The sequence below is a fragment of the Chinchilla lanigera genome, unplaced genomic scaffold (genome assembly GCF_000276665.1).
Source record: "Chinchilla lanigera isolate Chin_1 unplaced genomic scaffold, ChiLan1.0 scaffold00001, whole genome shotgun sequence".
Lineage (NCBI taxonomy): Eukaryota > Metazoa > Chordata > Mammalia > Rodentia > Chinchillidae > Chinchilla > Chinchilla lanigera.
The window spans coordinates 31,753,412-31,777,187 of record NW_004955402.1 but is presented as its reverse complement, the minus strand read 5'-3'; the positions used below and the strand labels follow the sequence as shown (position 1 = coordinate 31,777,187).

The 23,776-nt window shown below is 37.2% G+C and overlaps 1 protein-coding gene across 4 annotated transcripts in view; it reads right to left on the bottom strand.

Annotated features, from left to right (window-relative positions):
• The window catches only part of LOC102028597 (chromosome unknown open reading frame, human C18orf25), a 92,406-nt gene that overhangs the window by 33,214 nt on the left and 35,416 nt on the right, over positions 1 to 23,776 (bottom strand). For all 4 annotated transcript variants that reach the window (XM_005372869.2, XM_005372867.2, XM_005372870.2 and 1 more), the window contains exon 2: positions 11,987 to 12,771. In XM_005372869.2, the coding sequence (XP_005372926.1) occupies positions 11,987 to 12,701 (715 nt within the window). In that variant the 5' untranslated portion in view covers positions 12,702 to 12,771. The remainder of the gene's footprint in view (positions 1 to 11,986; positions 12,772 to 23,776) is intronic.

Sequence of the window (23,776 nt, the reverse complement as noted above, 5' to 3'; positions counted from 1 at the left end):
TTTCCAGAGTGCTACGACTATAAGTATATACATACCACCATGCCCAACTTAAAATAAATTTGAATGCTTTTGTATGTTTTCTATATAAATTACTGTGTTATGGTGTTCTTGCTTTCTACTAAAACCTCTGCTTCCACATTTTTACACAAGATTTTGTAGAAAGAGTATCCCAAAATTATTAGTGTTCAACACCTTTTCAAATATCTAAAATGTTATTTTTTTTTATTTTTATTTTTTTTTTTTTTGGTCTTTTTGAGACAGGGTCTCACTGTGCAGTTTAGGCTGGCCTCAAACTTGCAACAGTCCTCCTGCCTCAGCCTCCCAAGTGCTGGCATTACAGGCATGTGCCACCAGCCTGGCTTAAAATGTTATTCTTATCTTAAATATTCATATTAAAACCTATGTTTGATAATCTATTCCAGTAAATTTTTTCATTTTTTTCTTAAGGGAAAAATTATCTAGAGCTCTTGCCCAATTATCCAATAATAAGAATTAAAATATGTACACTCAACAGTAGTAATAATTCGTGTTATTCTTAAACAAAGAATCTTATCTTTAGTATACTAAATATTTTACAATGAAACAAAAAAACTCACAAGTGCTTGAAGCAGTTTATACATGTATTATAGTCATTATTAACATGCTGAAATTAAAGTGTATCTTCTTATGTCTAAAAGTCCACGTCTAGCAAATCTAGAAGGTAAAAATGGAAAAAAAAAAAAACCAACTTCCCTGAAAAACATCTCATCTTCAAATAAAGAATGTAAATAAGTTAGAATTCAGGCATTCTAAAACTAATATGCTCTCCCACTGATGCAAAACATATGAACCAGTATATATACACATATATATAGAGAGAGAAAGAGACAGACAGACATAGTTAACAAGCATAACACTATCATTTCAGAGAAAAGCCAACCAACTATAAACTGTACATATTTTTTTTTTAACTGTACATATTTTTTAAGGTAAAAATATCTTGGTGTTCAAACTATGTCTTTTGGACAAATGTGAATTTCAAAAATCTCACAGCCATTACCCAATAAAAGACCACTAGTGTGCTCTGTGTGCATGTCTGTATGTGTGTACACGGGTAACTTTGAGGGTTTTTGTTTGTTTAGTTTTGGAGACAGTGGAGACAGAGGAGGGAGGGAGGGGAGAGAGAGGGAGAGAGAGAAAGAGAGAGAAAGAGAGAAAGAGAGAGAAAGAGAGAAAAAGAGAGAGAGAGAGAGAGATCCCAGGCTGGCCTCAAACTCCCCATCCTGAGTCTCCCAAATGCACACAGCAGGTTGATTTTCATAAGTATTATTAAATCAAAAGTGAATACATTAAGAGCGCTTCCCAAAGTTTAACTCCCAATTCTCAGACATCAAGTTCTGAAAGGAAAAAAGCAAAACCACATAGTTATTTTTCAGTTAAAAATTAGAAAAGGAGCTGGGAATGATGGAATCTACCTGTAATCCCAGCACTTGGGAGGCTGAGGCACGAGGAATGCTGAAAGTCCAGTGCCAGCCAGGGCTATACAGTGAGTTCAAGGCCAGCCTGAACTACACAGCAAAAGAGACCCTATCTCAAAGAAATTTTAAAAAAAACAAAACCTAGAAAAGGAAAAAAACTTGACTCGGTCTATTACTGTTAGTTCACAAGGTGCAAATACTTTTGGATATAAAACTGAGTGAAAAGTGCCCACAGGGTTAGGGATATAGCTTGATGGCAGGCCACATGCTTAACATGAGCTCGGCTCTGGGTCTGATGCCCTGCAAAGCAGAAAACAAACAACACCTCCCAAAAGAAGATGACAGTTTTCCTGCATAAGATTATCAACAAACATTAAGATAAACTAAGCTCTTAAGTATTTATATGCAAAGGCAGCACAGTTGTGCATGCCTATAATCCCAGCACTTGAGAGGCTAAAACAGGAGGACTATAATGTAGGGCCAGCCTCATAGGAGACTCTGTATCAAGAAACAAAGTTTATATACCAAACTTCATATATACCACACCTACCCTTTCCTCTTAAAGAAGTTAACCTTTTCTGATATTTATGTTAATAAATTACAAATCTGAAAGGAAAACCTAATTTTCTCTTATAAGGATATCTGGTAGAAAGCACAATTTTTAGAAAAAACAGCATTAGCAAATTTACATATTTTTATTAAAAGATCTTTATCCTACTTTAGCTATTTCTCACAATATTCCTACAAATTCTGAAAAGATAAAATACTGCTATTTCCTAAAGTAGGCCACATATAAAAACACCTATCATGTAAGACTTCCAATCCTGTGACATTTCTTCCCTGTGACCCACTCTACAGGCCTTTTAACATATTTAAGGGCCATTTATTTTCAATACAGGTATTGAAACAAAATTAATTAGAACATTAGCTAACAAACTTAGTCACTAGCAGTTTAAAAACCCACTCAAAATACACAGCTTTTGATAAGTTGATTTGTCTTCATCTTCTAGAGGCACCCTTTGTATCAGAGTACCAGACAGTTCCACTGAAGGATGTATGCCAGGTTATTACCTTACTGAGTGTAAGTTAAAGTTCAAGATAAAAGGCCACCTATGTAGCAATGAAAAACAGGGTAGGCTCCTTTATCTGTCGTTTCATTTTTTTATGATGTCAACTACCTACTGTCAACCATGGTCTGAAAATAGTAAATAGAAAATTGCAGAAACAAGTAATTCAGTAAGTCTTAAAATCACACCATTCCAAGTGATGTAATGAAATCTCCTGTGATCTACCTCAGGAGTGAATCACCCCTTTGTCCAGTGTATCCACACTGTACCTGCTGTCGATTAGTCACTTAACAGCTGTTCTAGGTATCAGAGCGTCTCCATATCATACTGCTTTTTTGTTCCAGTATCCCTTACATAGTACACAGTGCAACTCTAGGTCACAACACCGCTATCACTCGCCTCACTTCATCTCATCATGTAGGCACTGTATCATCTCACATCATCACAAGAAGGGTGAGTATAGCACAGTAATATGTTTTGAGACAGACATCACACTCATATTAACTTTTATTACAATATATTGTTATAATTCTATTTTATTATTGTTAATTTCTCACTATGCTTAACTTATAAATTAAACTTTATAAATAGGTAAGCATGTATAGGAAAAGAAACTTAGTATATATAGAGTTTCATACTATCCATAGCCTCAGGCACCCACTGAGGTTCTTTGCCAATTAGGAAAGACTGCTACAGTATTTTTCTTATGTAGGAAATCAAATTGCAGTCTAATCTGCTTTCCCTACAATGTTTTGCATGGTAGGCACACAGTAAACATTTGCTCAAAAAGTAATACATTCCTCCTGTATACAAATGTTGTTTAAGGGCTAGGGATATAGCTCAGTGGCATAAGTCCCTGCCTGGCAAGCGCAAGGTCCTGAGTTCAATTCCCGGAAAAAAAAAAAAAAAAAAACCAAAAGAAATGTTGTTTAATACTGTAACTCAATAAGGACTATCAACAAATTTATTCATTAAATAGTGTGGAAGACTGATATAAAACCATTCATGTACTACATTCATTCATGACCTTCACAGTAGAATTACATGATTTGAATCAGAAGAGTCAATAGTATTTGTAGTAGAAAATAATTGCTAAGAGTTCCTCAAGTTATTAACTATTTACCTAATGTGTTCACTAGATTCCCAACTTTTATTTATATTTTTTGGCATGAAAAAAAAACAATCACTCCTATTCTACAAGTATGTTCCATAACCTACATAATGAAACTCCAAATAAAATTTATCAAATTCTGCTGCTTTGTTTTGAATACCTAATTTCTAAAAAAAGTTTACTACTATACTTTTTGAAACAATATCAAAAGAAACTTACTATAGGAAAAAGTATATTCTTTCTTACACAATCCAAAAAGCAGATAGTTAACAATTTTGTTATAGATTCATAGGCTCCCATCTTCAGTAATGTTAAATGGAAAACCATTATGTCTTTGAGAACTCTAATGTACTGTCAACATTTCAAAAAGTCATGTAAGAACCAACAAAGGGTTGCTGTGGTCTTATCTGGGAATCAGGTATCTGCATGTAAGCACTTGACTGGATGATAAGGGAAGTTCTTTGTCCATCTTAGTTGCATTTCAGGTTCCTGGGTTCCAACAGCTGCTTGCTCTCTTCACCAGAGTCCAGATGAGTTAGCTTTTCCATCCACACGTGGAATTTCTCCTCTGTCTGCCTCTGCATGTTGGAAAAACAGCTCATGGCCTCTTCTAGGTCACTGCCTATACAGTTCCTATCACAGACAGCACCCCTGTTAAGTAATCCTGAAATTTCCCTGGGCACTCCTTCAGATCCCCCAGCATGACTTAAGTCAGCTTTAAAGACACTGAGGCCATTTGATAAAACATTATTAAATCAGAAAAGTGATTTTTATAAAATGTGCTTAAGCAGGAAAATGGCATAAACACTTCTTACAAAAGCCTGATACAGCAGTGAGAAGCTGTATTTAAATTCATTAACCAAAAGTAACAATCATAAGAAAAAATAATAAAATAACTAAAATAACATTATTATTTTTCATAGCTTCACTGTATCTGCCTGGGAGCATGTATTCTGTTAACTATACAACTGACTAAACAGTGGTTTCCAGCCTTTGGTAAACATAAAAACCTGGAGTGGTTTAACAATACCAATAGCTAGGGTGGTTCCAAGGCATCGGAGGTTGATTTTGCGTTAAGCGCCACAGGTGATTTTAATGTACAAACTTGATTGACAGCCACTGTATCCTTCGAGTATTTTTACTGCGTTGACTTTAAAATTCTGGGTATTCTGCAAGTTGGTCCATATTAAATCATTATATGATAATTCTCAAAAGGAAAGTTTTCTGATTAAATTTAGGATATGCTATAAATCATATCCTTTCCCTGTGGAGAGTATAATAATGGCTTCAAATTGATCTGCAGTAAGAAAACCTGCTTATACACAATGCAGTACATTCCAAGTACATGAGCAAGTACATGGCTACTGATATCCAAACAACGGTTTCATAAAAGTCCAGTTTAAAATATGACTCTACCTATACATATACCATTTATTCTTGCAGTAGGCTAGATCATCTTTGGTTTGCATCTCTAACAAAACCAATACAATACTAAATTCTTCAATCTCCAGCAATGTTACCACTGCGACCACTCTTGAACACACTACTGTAACTTTTCCACTCCATTCCTACTCAATCTTTATCTTCTAGGGCTGGGGATATAACCCAGCAGCACAAGCACCTGCCCGGCAAGTGCAAGGTCCTGAGTTCGATTCCCAGTACCAAAAAAAAAAAAAAACCTCTTATATTCTGCTTCATTATTACTGACATATATAGTATCTTTACCCGATAGCGTGTGATAATCTATTGTCTGTTTTCTCACAGTCAGATTAGGTTTCATAAGGGAAGAGACTATCCACTTTAGTGTTCCCAACACCACACAGTGGATACACAAATAGTTGCTGAATAAATAAATGATAGAATCAATTAATCAATCTTGACTTTGTCATCTACCTACATCAAGAAGTCTTTTTAAAGAATAGTCTTGGGCCAGGCATGGTGGCTCTTACCTGTAATCCCAGCAACTCAGGAGGCAGAGGCAAGAACACCTCAAGTTTTGAGGCCAGCATAAGCTACATAGTGAGTTCAAGGCCAACCTGAACCACATAGCAGGACCCTGTTTCAAACCACCCTCCCCCCAAAATAATAGTTGTAGACAATAAAAAATTAATCCTTCCCTTATGCTGTCTTCACTTAACAAAAAATACAAATATCAAAAACTACTCACTTTTAAATGTAAATTTCCTCAAGAAAGACATCTACTTTCCCAAGTATTGTGTATTTAGCTTAAGGAAAAACTAGGCAAAAAAAAAAAAAAAATTTGAAGAGCTATCAAACTCCCTTTAAGTTCCATTATATGTGCTGGGTAAACCTAAGTGTAGGGCAGAAAATCAGTCAGCCCACTTCGATCTGGCATTAATTACTTCTCTGTAAATACAAAAATGTGTATTTAAAAGCTGAACTCAGAAAATGGTGTAAGAACATTTATGCTAAGGGTACTAAGCTAAATGGCAGTCTCATAAGATAAGTACCAGCAATAGCACGGCATCCGAGGGCTGAGCAAGACATGCTGAGGGCTTAAAAAGAGGAACTACCATGTATGGTGGCACTCGCCTATAATCCCAGCAAACAGGAGGCTGAGGCAGGAAAACTGTGAAGTTCATGGCCAGCCTAAGCTACAGAATGAGTTCAAGCCAAGCATGGACTACAGAGGCCCTATCTCAAAAGAAAAAATTTTTTAAAAGAACCAATTACACATTTGTTAAAACCAACAAAACAAGAGTGAACACCAACAGTAAACAACAGACCAGGTGAAAATGGTACAACATGGATTTACCATTGTTAACAAATGTACACTCTAGTGCAGGATGTTGACAGTGGAGGAGGCTATATACATAGGAGTGGGGGTATGGGGAAACTGTTCAATTTTACTATCAACCTAAACCTGTTCTAAAACATTTCCTATTAAAAAAAAAACACACACACACACAGGGACCATATTCTCACCTTAAACACCCATAGGGTAGGTCCTTTTAGTAACACTAGAATATATACTGAGAATTATACCAAAAGCAAAGCTTAAGCTTTTGCACATACAAAGCTAACATAGGCACTCATTTTAGAAAATAAGTTAGGAAAAGAAGACCAAAAATAGTGTCTTGATGCTTTAACATGAAAGACTGCCAAAGAATGTATCTACCTGTAAGATGTAAGTTATAAATCTAACATCCTGATGTTGTAACACATAGAAAACTATATTTAAAGGATACATACAAAATAATCACTTGAACTAGGAGTGCTCATGCTATTGTTTAATATAAAGCTATGTGTAGTTTACAGCTAACATTATTACTACATTGTTTAGAAACTGATACCCATTAGCAGTAGGAGAACTTAAGGGAACAAAACTACCAGTTTCACAATGATGTTTATCTATGAGACTTAATGTATCATTTCTTTTTCCTTCTTTTTTCTCCCCCTTGAAATGGTATCTTACTATGCTGCCTAGGCTAGCCCTGAATTCCTGGGCTGAAAGGATTTTCCTGCCTCAGCCTCCTAAGTAGCTGAGGCTACAGGTGTGTGTCACAGTATCCGCTCACCTGCAACTTACCTGAGTAGCTCCCAGCCCTCACTGCTCACCGTCATCACCAGAGAGCTTTAAAAATGCTGCTGCCTGAGATCAAAGCCCAAATATTCTGACTTAACTGGGCTGGAAAGGGGCCAGAGCATAAGAAGTTTTCAATACCTGACTGCCCCCGACACACACACACACACACACCCCTAAGGATTCTAATGTATAGTCAAGTTAAAAAACTGCATGAATTTTATCTATCTGGTTTGTATTAAGCTGAAAATAGACAGTGTACCTGATATTATTCTGTCTCCAAATAATGTATCAATATATCTACTGAGTCTCCTAAATAGCTACCAAAATACAATCAGTTTACAAAAGGCTCATAATAGGGACAAGGGCTTTTAGCCACCGAGTCAGTTCATATTCAGTCTAGGAAAAAGGTCTATCAATCATTGTGTTTCATGGGATGCTCTATGTGGTCTTAGGGCCTTATCTTTCACTATTAGCTGCCACTGCCTAAAATAAATTACAACTTTTCCAAACAAATCCCTATAGGTTAAGAACACACAAATTAATAAGGAAAAAATATATCCACAAGGAGGAAAACATGCAAAAAAAACTTAAAAGGACTGTTAATACAAAAACCCAAACATCACTTTTCAACTTCATTACTGATCAAAGAAATATATATTAACTTTAAGATATGATTTTTCTACCAAATCAGCAAGATTTTTTAGAAATACACATGTAGTAGGAAGAACATAATGCATAAAAAGCAAACTCCTAGATGGAAAAAGTCATGTATTTTTAAAGGAATAGTACAGTAGTATATGGTCATCAGCCTTAAGTGTTCATACTCTTACTCATAAGAGCAAAATTTAAACATCCCAAATGAGCAATATTAGGGAAGTTACTTTTATAGTTAAATTATTCAGAGTCCAAATATTCTACACAATATTTAGTGTTTTGATTCAAGGCTCAAAAAGTTATGCTAAAAGGAAAAAGAATGCAGAAGCATATCCAACATGAAAATTCTTACATTATGGAAGGCAACATAGGAAAATGTCAGCAAATGCGTAATCATGGATAATTTAAACCTTCTACTTCATATTTTTCTGTTTCTAAATATTTCTACAAAGGATTTACAACTTTTTTTAGAAAAGTTTTTTTTTTTAATTCCATGCAACAGTTAACTGATCAAAAACCATACTTTGTCATGATACATATCAGTGCATAAATATATGGTGAATAGTGAGTGCTGAGATCCTGGCTCCAGGGCTGAGCCAGTCAGGCCTGGTCATGTGGACTGAAAACTCAGGTGGTTTTAGACAGCTGTCTTCAATAGCCTCCCTGACATTCTCTAAAAAAGGTAACAGCTAAAACAACTGACTGTTACCTACTATGATAGGTACTATTTTTGGAACTTAAGTCTAAATAGGCATTTGTAAGGTAGACCATCAGTCCATACAATTGCAGGCCATTATAGCCAAGATAAGATGAAGCTATCCTGAGCTGAGGTACACTATGCTAAGTATTTATGAAAAGCAACAGTTACTGGAAAAACTTTTTCCAGCTGTTCATGTATACTGATGCACACTTTTGTTCAGAGAATTAACTTACTGAGCTGACTGAAGTGTAATGCTCATTATTCATACATATATAAACTAAAATCAAAGCCTTCCCAACAGCAGACTTCCAGAGCTAGTCTCAAAAGTGACTGTACAGAGAAACTGGTCCCCCTATGAAAAAGAATGCTCCAGTCCTAAAACTTGGAAATATATAAAGTATATTAAAAACTCTATGAAGATCAGACAGTGGATAAAAGGCTTAAATATTCAAGATAACTACCACACAGTATTTTTACACTAACACAATATAAAACACTATAATACTATAAAATACTCTGCTCATCTTTGTCCCCCAAATAAAAGCACTGCCAGAATCATCTTGATATGATACCTCCAAATATTCTTGTAACATATATTTCCAAAAACTTCAAGAAAATGGTATATGTAGTGCTCATACTGTCAGTTAAGTATTTTTTAAAAAGACAACTTCATAAACATTTGTTGCCTGTATATCAAAATAAATTAAGTATGATCATGCACTGTATTAGTCTGCATATTTGCACTAAGAAAATGCACTAATTATTACTTGTTTTAAGACTATATTTAGGCATTTTCAACTTTTAAGTTGCTGCCAAAAGCTTATAAATAAAGCATTTTCTGAATTACTAAATTGGTTGTATCTTGATGAAATATTATAGTAAGAATCTCTGTTTTTACTCTTCCACTTGGTTTCTACTCTGTATAAACAGCTGGGTTCAAATTTCCACACCTAAGAGATTCTCTTAGGCACATCCCGTTTAAGTCCACCTCAATGTCTACAATGTTGCATTCAAATCAGTTCATAACACAATTTTGCAGGGCAGAGAGGTAGGGGGAAAGGGATGAAAAGAGAATTAAGATGTCTCAGGTACATGTACCAACTCTCAGGAATGATGTAATCATTATACACTACAAACATACTAACAGATTTCTTTAAAAAAAAAAAAAAAAATCAACTCTTCAGCCGGGCATAGTTGCGCATGGCTGTGATCCTAGCATTTAAGAGACTGAGGCAGAGGATCACCATGAATTCAAGGCCAACCTGGGCTACAGAGTGAGTTCAAGGCCAGCCTGAACACATATTGAGAACCTGTCTCCAAAAAAAAGATACCACTTGTTCAACAAGTGCTCTTGCTATAGGTTGAATGTGCCTCCCCTCAAGCTGGAAGTCATAATGTGACTCAACAAACTAAAATAAACATAACTGATACATTAAAACTGTACAATGTCACAATTTTTCAGATATACCAAAATGGACATATAACCTGAAGTTTCTGATATTTAAACTCTAGGTTGTTCCATCTTTGCATAATTACAGAACAGACCTTGTCTTATGTGACTGGCACTTCTTCCAAAACTGCAGTACACAGCACAGGCAGTCATATACAATGGTCATGTACCTTAGTCTACCATTTGAGTTTCCACAGAAACTCTACCTTAGAAACTCTACACATTTTCAGAAGTCAAAACCTTACTAAGTGGCATAAAAAATAGAAACTAAATTATAAATTCATATTATTTTACTTTGGTATTTGATCAATACTGTATATAATCTGAATAGATAAGAAATAAACTACTGATATTTAGAAGTTTTAAACAATGATCAAGGTAATCAAATAGGAACAAACCACACCCAATCTATCTGTGTAAGCCCAAAAGAAAGAGGCTCATCAAGGCATTCTTCACTTCATCTTTACAATGAGTTTCTATCTTCAAAGAAAATTCTGGTCACCCACCTTCTCTCTTCCCATAAAAGTCAAGAAATTAGGGTTGTACATTAAAAACCTGCTTAGTAAGTGGAATTAAACATTATTAAAGAGATCCATCAAAATCTTGATTAACAGATCAGAATAAGATATAAGAATTTTACAGATGCTAATAAGGCTTACTTAAAAAATATTATTAAACATAAAACTAAAATACACCTACAACATGCCTTAGAACAAAGTCTGCTTTGTTATTTAGAACAAACCCCAAAGTTCACTTCTCTCATGAGCTTCATTTAAATTCCATACCCAGTAGTTTTAATACAAGAGACTACCAAAGGAATTCAATACATAGTAAGAGGCATTTCTAAAGACTGTTTAAAACTCATATTTAATATGCTACATGGATGAGACTTTTATTATTTTAAGTTGAACACCTACAAAGTGTTTTTAAAACCAATCATTCTTCAGTTTATAAGTTTGGTTAGTTATAGGTTTAATTAACCAATATGATTTTGCTTGCAATATTCTTTGTAAATCAGCAATATGCTGTCTTCATATGTAGAAACAGAAAACTAGGGGGGAAAAGTCACCTATAAAACTTTAGAAAACCAAACTTCCCCCTCTTTAATGCAGCATAAACAATGCTGTCACAATGTATTAAACACTATGCAACCTATAAAATGTTCCTAATCACGTTAAGAGTCTCTCGGATAATGACAATTTACCACTGATGAACCAGTCAGATATCATCTTTTTTCCACTATAAAGTCTCAAGACTGCCATAATGCACAGTATCAAAGATAATAATATGCAGAAAGAGGTTAGGTCAAACGTAATAAATTACAGATCCCTACACCAATGGAAGTTGGAACAAGCAAATTCCTAACAAACTTTTTAAAGCTCAGGGAACTAAAGAAAAAATTTGTAAAAGCCATTCATTCCAATGTGAGTGAAAACTTAGGATAGAAAAATGTGCAACAACGATAACTAGCTTATCATTCATTGAATCAGGGAGAAAACACACAAAATTACTGTTTTAGGAAGAAAAGTTATTACAAAACTTCAACGAAAGGTAGAATATTACTTCAGACACCACAAGCTCAAGTGCAGTGGCTACATAAGAAAGCAAGGTGCCTATTCCTGAGGAAAACATACTTCATAATAACGCTAACAGTGAGAATTAAATCTAAGCAGTGCTGAAAAGGCAATGATGGGAGCTTAGGTAATGTGTTAACAGAGAAAGAGACTCGTGAGAGATTCCATTATTTAAAAATAATCTTGTCTCTATCATTAATCACATAAATAATTTTTTTTCTGATGTGCTAAAGTGCACAGGAAACCTAAGAACAGGGCTTTTTGTTTATAAATAACTAGCAATGTCTTGCTAACAGACTGCACTCTTCAAATTTACACAGAGCTGCAGGTCTCTTGGATTTTTTCAAGTGTCTCTCATCTAACTGAGTCTGACAGCTGAGAAATGTCATCGGGTGCTTTACAGTCAGTTTAAAAAACATCCTCTACCTGGTATTTCTGCAGTGATTGTCTTGCTGCTCCCTGAAACCTCTTCGTCATCATCTGATGAGCTCGTGCTTGAGTCACAAGTCAGGTCACTGTCACTGGTACTGCTGTCCTGCAGCAGGTTGTACTTCTTCCTTGCAGCAGCCTCCCGTTTCTGCCTCAGTAGTCTGATCCTCTCCTTGTGCTTTTGGCTCCGATGACCTTTAACCTTGGCAACTCGGCCATTCTGTTTATCACTGGATTGCCGGTTTTTCTTGGCAGCCATGGTAGATGTTTCACTTTCAGAACGGGACCGCCTAGACTTGCGCCCAACTGTGGCGCCAGACACTCCTGAAGGGTCACCTTCTACTGCTATTTCTGGCTGGGACGGTTCATTCTCTTCTGCAGAAGACAGTGTATCTGAATCAGCCAGGTGACCACTAGAGGAAGGGGAAAGCATGCAATGATTAGAGGAGTCACTCTCATAAACTCGGCCAGTTGTTGGCTTGTCACTCTCTGTGGACGCTAACTGAGACTCAGAAGAGTCCCTTCTCAGTTCCATCAATAGGCAGGGCATTGAAGAAAGAACTGTAGAATCTGCTGCACCATCTTTTTGAACTTGAGGTTCCAGTTCTACAGATCCATCTTCCTCCTTGGCTGTCTCTTGTTCAGATGTTTTTGGTGGAACTTCGGACTCAATGAGTTCTTCAACTTTTCCCACTGCCTCCTCCATCTTCATTTCAGAATTTCAAATTAAATCATGGAGCAAAATCTAGGAAACGATAGCAAAGATGCAACAGGAAAGCAACCTGTACAAAAACAATCAATAAAAATCAATAAACAATCAAAATCAATAAACAGAAATAGAAGATTATTTAATCAACACAACATGTCAACTTTCCTAAGTGGTAATACTCTATTACTGAACTTGCAAGGCTAAGCAAGTTACCAAATAAAGATTTTCAGGATATTGGGGCAGGGGGGCTTTTTGTTTATGTTTTTGCTATTGTTTTCGAGACAGGGTCTTGCTCAGGCGGGCTCTAAACACACTATATAGCCCAGGCTGACCCCCAACTCAAAGCAATTCTCCCGCCTCAGCCTCCTTCAGCTTCCCAAGTGAGTGTTGTGATTATAGACATGCACCATCACACCTGGCTCCAATTTAGAACTTTAAATAATGTCTTTAAGAAAGGGATCTTCAGCCAGGCATGGCGGCACACACCTATAATCCCAGCACTTGGGAGGCTGAGGCAGGAGGATCGTTGGGAGTTCCAGGCCAGCCTGGGCTACAAAGTGACCTGAAGGCCAGCCTGAACTGCATAGGAAGACCCTGTCTCAAAAAGACAAGACAAAAAAAAAAGAAAGGGATCTTCAAAACTCTGATAAAGTTAATATGTATGCTTGACTTTAGTGCAAATTAAAAGGAATGTTTCAAAATAAACTAGTCCAGAAAACAATGCGTTACCTGGAATAATTACTTTTATACTAAAAGGAGTGAGGGAGAAAACAAACACCTATGTTTTATCAAAAATACAAAAAACAAATCTTCAACTACATGCAATTGACCAACCGAAGTTACACATGTATGACACCCTCAACAGGAGTTGCTCCAGATGAGCATTAAGAAGAAAGACCAGATTGTGCTGTTCCCTCAGCCCTTCCTAGTTCCCACATCATTCTAATCATGTTAAATTCGGTTACTCTGGTGTTTAAATAGATGTTCTACTTCATAAATAACAGCTACTATCAACTTCTTTGCAAACCCAAAACATTCTACAAATGACTTTAAGGGACTTACGAGAAAACACCTTACACATTTTACACCATATATTAAATTTAGAACGTAATATCCCTACCCAAACTGTGAATGACATAACTATGAAGAAACTGTACATAACTTTTAACCACAAAAGCATGTGATCTATATGCAGTGCAAATTTCACTGACCGGTGGTTTTTAAAGAGGCCACTAAGAATGTACACAGCAAGTCAGTATCTTGTCCCAATGTACACAGCAAGTCATGTATCTTGTACATGTGATGCTATAGAAGGCATAGAGAGATATAAACACTAATCTTGGTGGTATGATAGTTGGTGCAATAGGGCATATCTATCACTTGACTTCATAGAGTGTCCTGACGGTTCAATCTATGGCAAACTAAAAGCAGAAAATCTCTGAAAAATCCTTCTTTTGTTTGTCATAACCCTTTTCAACTGTTCATAAAACAGGCTAACTGATACTTTCCTTAACACACTCATGAAAACCAGAACATTCACAGCCACTGGAAGGTTATTAATTAAAATAATTCCATGTGTAGCTTACTTCATAATTTGTACCACTACTAATTTTTGAGTTAAGTGAAAATAAGCATAAATGTTTTTCCTAACACTATTCCAAAAGGAATGTAACACTTTCAAAAGCCAACAGAGGGAGTAAAAGTTAAATCAACAAACTGAAAGCATAAATGAAGTATGCTTGCAATATAAACATGAAGTAAAATATTTGTAGATATACAGTAAACTACTCCCAGGTATGAAAAATAATCTCAAAATTCTCTAACTCATAAAAATATAAGATGATTATTCTGTTGAGAATTTATATATTCTGGAAGTTTTTTTTTTTTTTTTCCACTAAAGTTGAGTATCTGATATACTCAAATGAAGTTAGTATCAACCATAAAGCACAACAAAAAATATTTGAATTTTTGAAAGAAGGCATCATGGGACCTTTTCAAAGTACCACAACTGAAAGTACCCCAGGCTGTGTCTCTTTCCTCAACTGCTGACAAGATGCTTGGTCCTTCCAACAAAGCTGAAGCCTTGCTGGGGTGAAGCCATCATTTCATCCGGACACTCGTACTGACCCAGATCTCTGAGCTTGCCTATATCTACCCTACTGTCATTCAGCAAGATGAGGAGGAAACCCTCCATGCAGGATAAGATCAACACCCTTGTCAAGCAGCTGGTTAAATGTTGAACCTTTCTGGCTTATTTTGTTTGCAAAGACCCTGACCAATGACAAGCTGGGGAGCCTCGTGCCTGCAATGTAGAGGTCGGTGGACCCACTCCTGCACCTGATATTGCACCAGCACAAGATCCTGTCCCACTCCACTCCTACTGCACCCCTGAAGAGTAAAGCAAACAAAGATGCTGAGGAGCCTGGTGAGAACGTTGCTTTGATTTTTTAGACTAAATCTCTGCTGTAATGTGTTCAATAAAAAGCTCAATTCTGAAAATAAACTTATTAAAGTGAGTATATCTCTTGTTTCTTCATGAAGTAAACTATGTGACTAGCACAAATGAACCTGAATTGCTTTTCTTTATAAGAAATGACAATATCAATTATTTTCAAAATGGTACATCAATTATCTCAGTTCCCTTAAACGTAAGTACTAAATGAGATTTAATTTCTGCTGCCTAAATAAGTAATCAGTATTGTGGTCAAAACCACATAAATATGACATCTTTTAGATCATCATGGTATGTCCAAACAATGTGGCCATTAAGAATAAGAAAGTTCAGCCTGGTAGGGGATGCACCTTATTGGTAAAGCTCTAGCCCACAAGACCCTGGGTTCCATAGGGGTGTGGGTAGGGAGTAGAAAGCTCTTTATATAGAGATATGAAACAATTCTCATGAAAGTTCCAATGAACAAAAAAGATACATTATATTGTTTGTGTAAATAAGGAAAATTGTACTTATATGTGTCTAGAGAAGCAAAGACTCTTTGGAAGGAAAAAAGAAACTGGTAACATCAACTGCCTTGGGAAGGACTGTGAATGAATAGGAACAGAAGATATGGTAGTGTATGCAGTTTTGTACTTCTTGAATCTTGTCACATGTGGGTATTAGCTTTCAAAACTACTCATCTGAAGAAAAAGATGCAGCAAATTTTTTTTTCTGGTCATGATATGTGACTACTACTGGATCCATTTTAGTCAGTGATAGTTCTATCAGCTATTCTCCCTGTAGAATTTTATTATAATTAATTTAATATAAGGGGAGAAGTCATCAGAAGTGGAAACCGAAGTTCTCACCAAACTCCCCATAGCAGAATTAAAATGAAGTCCCCTGAACACAGGAGGAAAAGATCCCATAGTATTTAATTTTTCCAAACAACCAGGGCTGGACTGTAGCTCAGTGGAAAAGCACTTGCCTACCATTCTTGAAGCTCTAGTACTGACAAAAGGAACAAAGAAAATAGCACCCGGCATGGCGATGCAGTCCTGTAATCACAGCATTCTGGGAGGCTGAAGCAACTAAGAGACATCTCAAAATAAAAAAGGACTGGGGATTTAGCCAAGTAGGAAGTCCTGGGGTTCAATCCCCAGTGCAGGGGGCAGGCGGGGGAGTGCAAGTGAGTGCCAAACTGGGTCATTTCTCCAAACAACCAGATTATTTATTGCAGACATTGGCTTGGGTCTGGGGAGAAAAACTGGAGGATCACAACTGTCCAGGCTAGCAGTAGAAAATGATAAACTAGTTAAACAAAATGTCAAACTCTGGAATAAGTCTCTCAACCTTCTGGTTTAATGTTCACAGCACTAAGTATACAACAGTATTTTCTCCCATGCTATTCTTCTCTCCAGTCTAAAGGTAACCCTTCCTACATGGGTTTTGTGCTCATCTATCTCTCATTTCCCTATGAACTTACATTAATGACTATTCCTTGGCTTTTACCAACTTCTTATACTCAACTAGACCATTCGTTCATTTCTAAAATCTTCTTCATACCTACCCCTTTCAACCTCACATCTCTCTCTCAAGGTATGACTCTTCTTTCACAGGTTATTTCACTATTTGCTTGTCAAGAGACAACAGATCTGAAAAGAATCACTGGAGTAATCATTAGACTGCTCTTCCCAACACACACACCTAAGGGTGAAATGTAAGTCACCTGGTAGAACATAGAACAGTGTTTCTTTTCTATCATGGTATGGTATAGCCAATGAAGAAATGAAAAATAACCTATCCATTATTCTAGGAATCCTTACAAATTCCACTGCAAAAGCTATTTATTTCCCCATAGCAGCACTCATTAAATTATCCTGCTATACTGGTTTTAGATAACAGAATAGCCCATAATTCTTTACTTGCTGAACAAGGTGGGGTCTACGCTACTGTTAATACTATGTGCTGTGTAACTGGATAAATTTCCATAGGGAAGTTGAGATTCAATTATACAAAATAAGAGAACAGACCACACAGCTACAACAGGTCTCAGACCCTCTGCAAGGAATTCTTTAAAGCCTAAGTATTCAAGACAAGCTACTTGCATATTAACACTTGAAAACACTATCAACAAACACCAATAGCTAATGGTTTTAGTTTTAAAACAGCTTGCATACACTTTTTTTTTAAAGACAAGAGTCTCATTGTATAGTCCAGGCTGGCCTTGAACACACAGCAATCCTCTGCTTCAACCTCCCAGGTTCTGAGATTACAGGAATGTGCCACCACACCTGGCATACATGCACTTCCTTTTGTCTTTGAAAGCTTCTTCTTTGCCTCAATCTCCTTGGACATCCCCATGGTCCTCCAGAGCATACATATCTTAGATTGTACTATTTTCAAATACTAAACTCTGCTTTGGACAGTCCACCACTTACTGTAGGTTGACTAACCCTTGACAGTTTTTTAGTGTATCCACTATTCTTCATCTCTACTTCACCACTCCAGACAGAAACTCTATTTCCCAATGAAAATAGTGACTGGCACGTCTTCTCCCTCTCCATGTTCCATCTTGGTCCTACCCATGGACCTGTTCTCCTACAGCAGGCAGAACTGTACTTTTATAAGACAAAAATAACATCTTTATATGTAAAAGTATTTTTAAATGTCCTAGAAGATTGAGCTAAGGAGAAGGGATGACCAAGAAAGGGTAAAGGCAGCTTGAGTTTTATCTGATGTTTTTCTCTTTCATTAAAAATTATATGCAGCTGTCTAAAAAGCTAGATTAATAAAGAAAATACATGTTCTTACTAGTTAATAAACTGTTACTAGCTGGCCATGGTGGCACACGCCTGTAATTCCAGCACGTGGGAGGCTGAGGCAGGAGGATCGTTGTGAGTTTGAGATCAGCCTGGGCTGCAAAGTGAGCTCAAGGCCAGCCTGAACTGCATAGTGAGACCTTGTCTCAGAAAGACAAAAAAAAAAAACAACCCGTTACTAGCTGCTTAGGCCCATAGGTTCACTTGCCACTGTTGACACAATCAGAAGAGACCATTTATTGTGGGGAAAAGGATTTATTCAAAGCTACCTCAGAAGAGACTGAGGGGCCCCATTACCCAAATCACCATTTTACAGTGTATAGGTGTGTTAGGGTCTTTTATAACAAGAACAGTAAGGAACACAATGAGATAATAGACATATTCATTCCTGTTTCATCCCTTCCTGGATGGCCCAGGACCTCTCCCTCTCTTCGCTGGGAAAATGAAATTGGACTTTGACACCCTGGTTCTAATACCTGCATATTCTGGCCATTCAGCTGCGCTGATGAGTGGTGGCAATTTATGCCCCTGGGATAAAGAGGAAGGAGAAAAGGTGAGAAGGAAGGAGAGAAGGTGAGGAAGGTGAGAAGTTACTTATCTCTAAAGGAAAAAAATCTAATTTTTAAGTGCCATTTTGCTGCCAGGCGTGGTGGCACACGCCTGTAATCCCAGCACTGGGGAGGCTGAGGCAGGACAATCTTTTCAAGTTCGAGGCCAGCCTGGGCTACAAAGTGAGTTCAAGGCCAGCTTGAACTGCATAGCAAGACCCTGTCTCAAAAAGACCAAAAAAAAAAAAAAAAAAAAATGGATTGTTTAAGAAGCACTGGTTAAACTGAGGATGGTTCTTGAGCATTCATAATCCCAGCGCTGTAGAAGGCTGAGACAGGAGGAGCACAACTTCCAGACCAGTATTGACAATTTAGTGACTTAGCAAGCTCCTGTCTCCCAAAATGGGCTGGAGTTGTAGCTCAATGCAAAGGCCCTGGGTTTAATCCCCAGGGCCACAAAAATAAATGAATAAATGAATGCAGTGGCTAGGGTATGACCATGGAAGTAGCTGTCTTGGGTAGGATGGCAGACATCATCACAGGAGAGTTACTCACGGAATGGCGCAGGCAGTGTTGGAACAATCATCTATATACTATAAATTCAAAATTACCAAGAATTAAGAAAAAGGTAATAATGGAGAAGATGACACTAAGCAAAGAACAAAAATCATGGCAATATGCACAAGGTCAATGATCAACAGATGAGTAATACAGAGGTAAGTGGATGCTACAAATTGATTCAAAGAATAGTTTATTTTAAAGAAAGAAAGAAAAATTACAGAAAAGTGTCAATAAGAAACAAAATGGAAAAAAAAGCCCTCCCTGTCCAGGCCAGAGAAAATGCAAAAGAAAAGAACAAAGCCACCCACTCCAAGCTCCAAGGTGAAGCTGTGTCCTCAGAAAAAAACCATATCAATATAAGATGGTAAAAGGAAAAGTTTGGCAGAGGTTGAAAATAGTATCAGTGATTTTGCTGATGATGAACAAAGAACCACACTGAGCAAAGAGGAAAGGAATTTAATAAGGAGAAAAAAGTTAGTTTTAACAACAGTTAATATATACTGCTTTCTCTAGAGCTTACAAGAAACAAGCGGTGCCAGGTGTGGTGGTGGACGCCTGTAATCCCAGCACTCTGGAGGCAAGAGGGTCACTGTGAGTTCAAGGCCAGCCTAAACTACTATCTTAAAAGAAACAAGAGGTGACTTAGGAGTTTGAGGCTTTTTGTGGTGATATTCAGGAAACAAAAATTTACCCTCAAGTATGTAATGTACTTGGATATTTTCTTTTCTACTATATTCATTTTTAAAAATTAAACCAAGAGATTTTCTCAGGTCACCCACACTCCACTCTTCAGTGCACCCTATATCTCTGTCCAGTAAACTCTTCTCTTGCCTCTTAAAAAAATTAAAAATAAATAAACCCAGATAGTCAAGAGGCTGAGGCAGGACTATAAATTCAAGCCCAACCGGAGAAACTTAGCAAGATCCTGTCTCAAAATAAGGTTTTTTGTTTTGTTTTGTTTTGTTTTGTTTTTGGTCTTTTTGAGATAGGGTTTCGCTATGCAGTTCAGGCTGGCCTTGAATTCGAAGCAACCCTCCTGCCTCAGCCTCCCAACTGCTGAGATTACAGGCCTGCACCACCATGCCCAGCTAATAAATTTTTTAAAAGGGTTGTAAATGTAGCTCAGCACTTCTTAGGTTCAATCTCGAGAACCAAAAAAAGAAGAAAAAAACTTTAGTGCGGATCATGACTCAGTAAATTGATTTCACAAGCAATAGGAAGCAACCTAAAGCTTGAAAAACAAGAGAAATCTATATACAAGTAAAAGAATGTCCACAGCAGTACTGTTTTATGATTAAAAAAAAAATCTAGTAACAGTAGAATGAAAAAATACATTGTTGTACATATACTATAATGAAGCACCATGTAACAGTGGAAACAAAGGAAAAACAACATCAACATGGAAGAATTTCAAAAACAATGATAAACAAATCACAAAAAAGGCATCATTGAAGATATAAAATGTTCAAAACCATACAAAATGAAATGACACATTATCTATGGATATTTAGTGGTATACACTTTCTCAAAAGGCAAAGGATGGGTTAGCAAAATGTCAAGAAGGTGGTTATCTAAGGGGAAAAGAGGCATGATACATTTTAAGTATTGAGAGCTTGAAAAGTATTGGTAAGAGCTGGGCATGGTGATGCATGCCAAGCAGTCCGAGCACTTGCAAGGCTGGGAGTACTGCCAGCTGGAGGTCAGGCTGGGATATATAGGAAGTCAAGAACAGCCCAGACTATGCAACAAGACATTGTATCCAAGGTAAAAAAAAGGGGTGGGCGTACTGGCAGGGCAGTTCTTGGGTCAGCAAATCCCCTCCCCAACATATTACTATAAAGCAAGACAAAACTGACAGAGAACCAATTAATCTAGAAATCATTCAAAACCATTAGGGGGCTGGGGATTTAGCTCAGTGGCACAGCTCCTGCCTGGCAAGCACAAGGTCATGAGTTCGATTCCCAGTACCGGAAAAAAAAACAAAAAAAAACAAACAAAAAAAAATCAAAACCATTAAAAATATTAAGCATTGATACTTTTTGGTTTTTTTTGGTGTTTTTGAGACAAGGTCTCGCTATGCAGTTCTGGCTGGCCTTGAGTGCACTTTGCAGCCCAGGCTGGTCTTGAACTCCCAACAATTCTCCTGCCTCAGCCTCCTAAGTGCTAAGACTACAGGAAAGCATTGATACTTCAAACACTGTTGAATTTTCGTTAAGAACAATGAATGAAGCTTCACATTTTTGCCTGAGGCTACTCCTACCTCTCAAGCTCCGTAGATTCTGCCAAAGTGTAGCAGGTCTTTAGAGTTCTGCTCTGACAGAGGGGCTCACTCCGGTTTCAGATGGCAGGTTACACCTACATCCAAGCATTACAGGTGCAAGTGACAATATCAGCAGCAAAAAGGTTCTATTATTAGCCTGAAGATATGGTTGTAAGCCAGGCTTGACAGCTCATGCCTGCAGTCCTAGAACTCTGGAGGCTGCTGCAGGAGGATCACTGGAAATTTGTGGCCAGCCTGGCACAGTGAGTTCAAGGCCAGCACGGACTAAAAGCAAGACCCTGTCGTAAAAAAATAAAATAAAATAAAATAAAATAAAAAATAAAAAGTTGTGTACCTGGAAAAATATATTCCTTTTTTTTCTTTTTCTTTTTGAGACAGGGTCTCGCTATGCAGTGCAGGCTGGCCTTGAGCTCACTTTGCAGCCCAGGCTGGTCTCAAACTTACAACGATTCTCCTGCCTCAGCTTCCCAAGTGCTGGGATTACAGGTGTGTACCACCACGCCCAGCTCAAATATATTCTTGACTGAAGATACTCAGGTGATGTCAAAGGCATTTCAAAGTAAAGGACAGGTAAGGCATCAGAAATCTGTAATCCCAGTGCTGAGGCAGGAGGAACACAAATTGGAGGCTATTTGGCAAGAATCTGTCTCACTGGCAATTTAGCAAAAACTTGTCTCAAAATGACACAACAACAAAAAAGGTCTCAAAGTTAGAGAGGAGAGGGTCCTGTAACTCAATGGTGAACGTAATTCTGGATTAAGATACTAGCACCTTAAAAAGAAAGTTAAAGAGAGCTAAAAAAAAAAAAAAGCAAGCTAGGCATCTAGGCATGTGGTACATGTCTATAACCACAGCACTCTTGAGAAGCTGATGCAAAAGGATCTCAAATTCAACCTAGCCTGGGCAATTTCAGGGTAACCTTGTTCCAAAATAAAACATTTTTTAAAAGAGTTAGTGATGCAGCTTACTGTGGAGGCCTGGGGTTCAGTACCCAATGAGAGAGAAAGAAACAGTGTGAGATGAAAGTCAGAGGTAGATTTTTAAAAGGCCACAATTTAAAAATGCACTCCCCTATCCACATACAGATCCATCAGCACAGAATGAAAAACATACTGGTTGAGCACAACCTCTGGCTAATCAACACCAGTAAGGTATGCTAAAAACACAGGAACAGCCATTAGAAAGCGAAAGTTAAAATCAAAAGCAAGAAAGGAAGTGGGCAAAGGAATTACACAGAAGAATTAGTAACTATATACTGCAGGAGGCACTTCACAGGTTTATCTTAATTATCTAAACAAAGAAAGAACAATATTTTCAAAAAAAAAAACAAAACAATATTTTCAAAGGGAAAAATATCAAAATAAAAACTTCTACAACATTTTAAATAAAATGTCCAATTTTTAACAAAAAAATTAAGAATACAAGAAATAGGAAACTATGACCTATACATAAAACAAAATGTCAGTCACTGGAAGAAAGTGAATTGACCTCAGCGGTTGGACTTAGCAAAGACTTAAAAAGAGCTACTGTATTTTGAAGATGTTCAAAGAATCAAAGGAAGGGACTGGGGAAGTAACCTCAGTGGTACAGCACTTGTCTAGTATGCAATTCCTGAATTCCATCTCCACTACTACAAGAAAAAGAAAACTGAAGGAAAATATATTTTACAAATTAAAGTGTAACAAAATGAATCCATAAATGGAGAATCTCAATAATCAGAAAGTATTTTTAAAGGACCAAATAGATACTCTGTAGTTGAAAACTGCAAAAGTTTGAAACTAAAAATTCACTAGAAGGGCTCAACATCAAGTTCAAGAAGGATGAATAGAAACCACCCATCTGAAGAATACTGTAGAAAGAAAAAGATTAAAGAAAAATGAACAAAGCCTCAAAGATTTTCAGGACAGCATCAGAAATACCCACAGTCAGATGTGTTGGCATATGCTTGTAATCCCAGCACTTGGGAGGCTGAGCCAGGATGATTGCCAAGAGTTCAAGGCCAGCCTAAGATACATAGTGACTTCAAGGCCAGCCTGACTTACAGAGTGAGCCTCTTTCTCAAACAGTGCCCCCATAAAGTCAAGCATGTGGTATTTGCTATACTCCCAGGTACTTGGGAGGCTGAGGCAGAAGTACCACGTATTCAAGCCTAGTTTGGGGACATTAAGAACACTACTCTCAAATTAAAATAAAAAATTACACCAGGCGTGATGGCACATGGCTGTAATCTCAGCAGTCAGGAAGCTGAAGCAAGTTCAAGGCTAGCATGGACTACATAGGAAAGCCATGTCTCAATGAATGAATGAATGAATGAATGAATGAGCTGTCAGATGCAGGTCAGTATTTCCTGGTTCTCTAACCATATCACCATGAACATGCTTAATCTCCAATGTTTCCTGGGATCAATCCCCAGCTTCACACACACTCACACACAC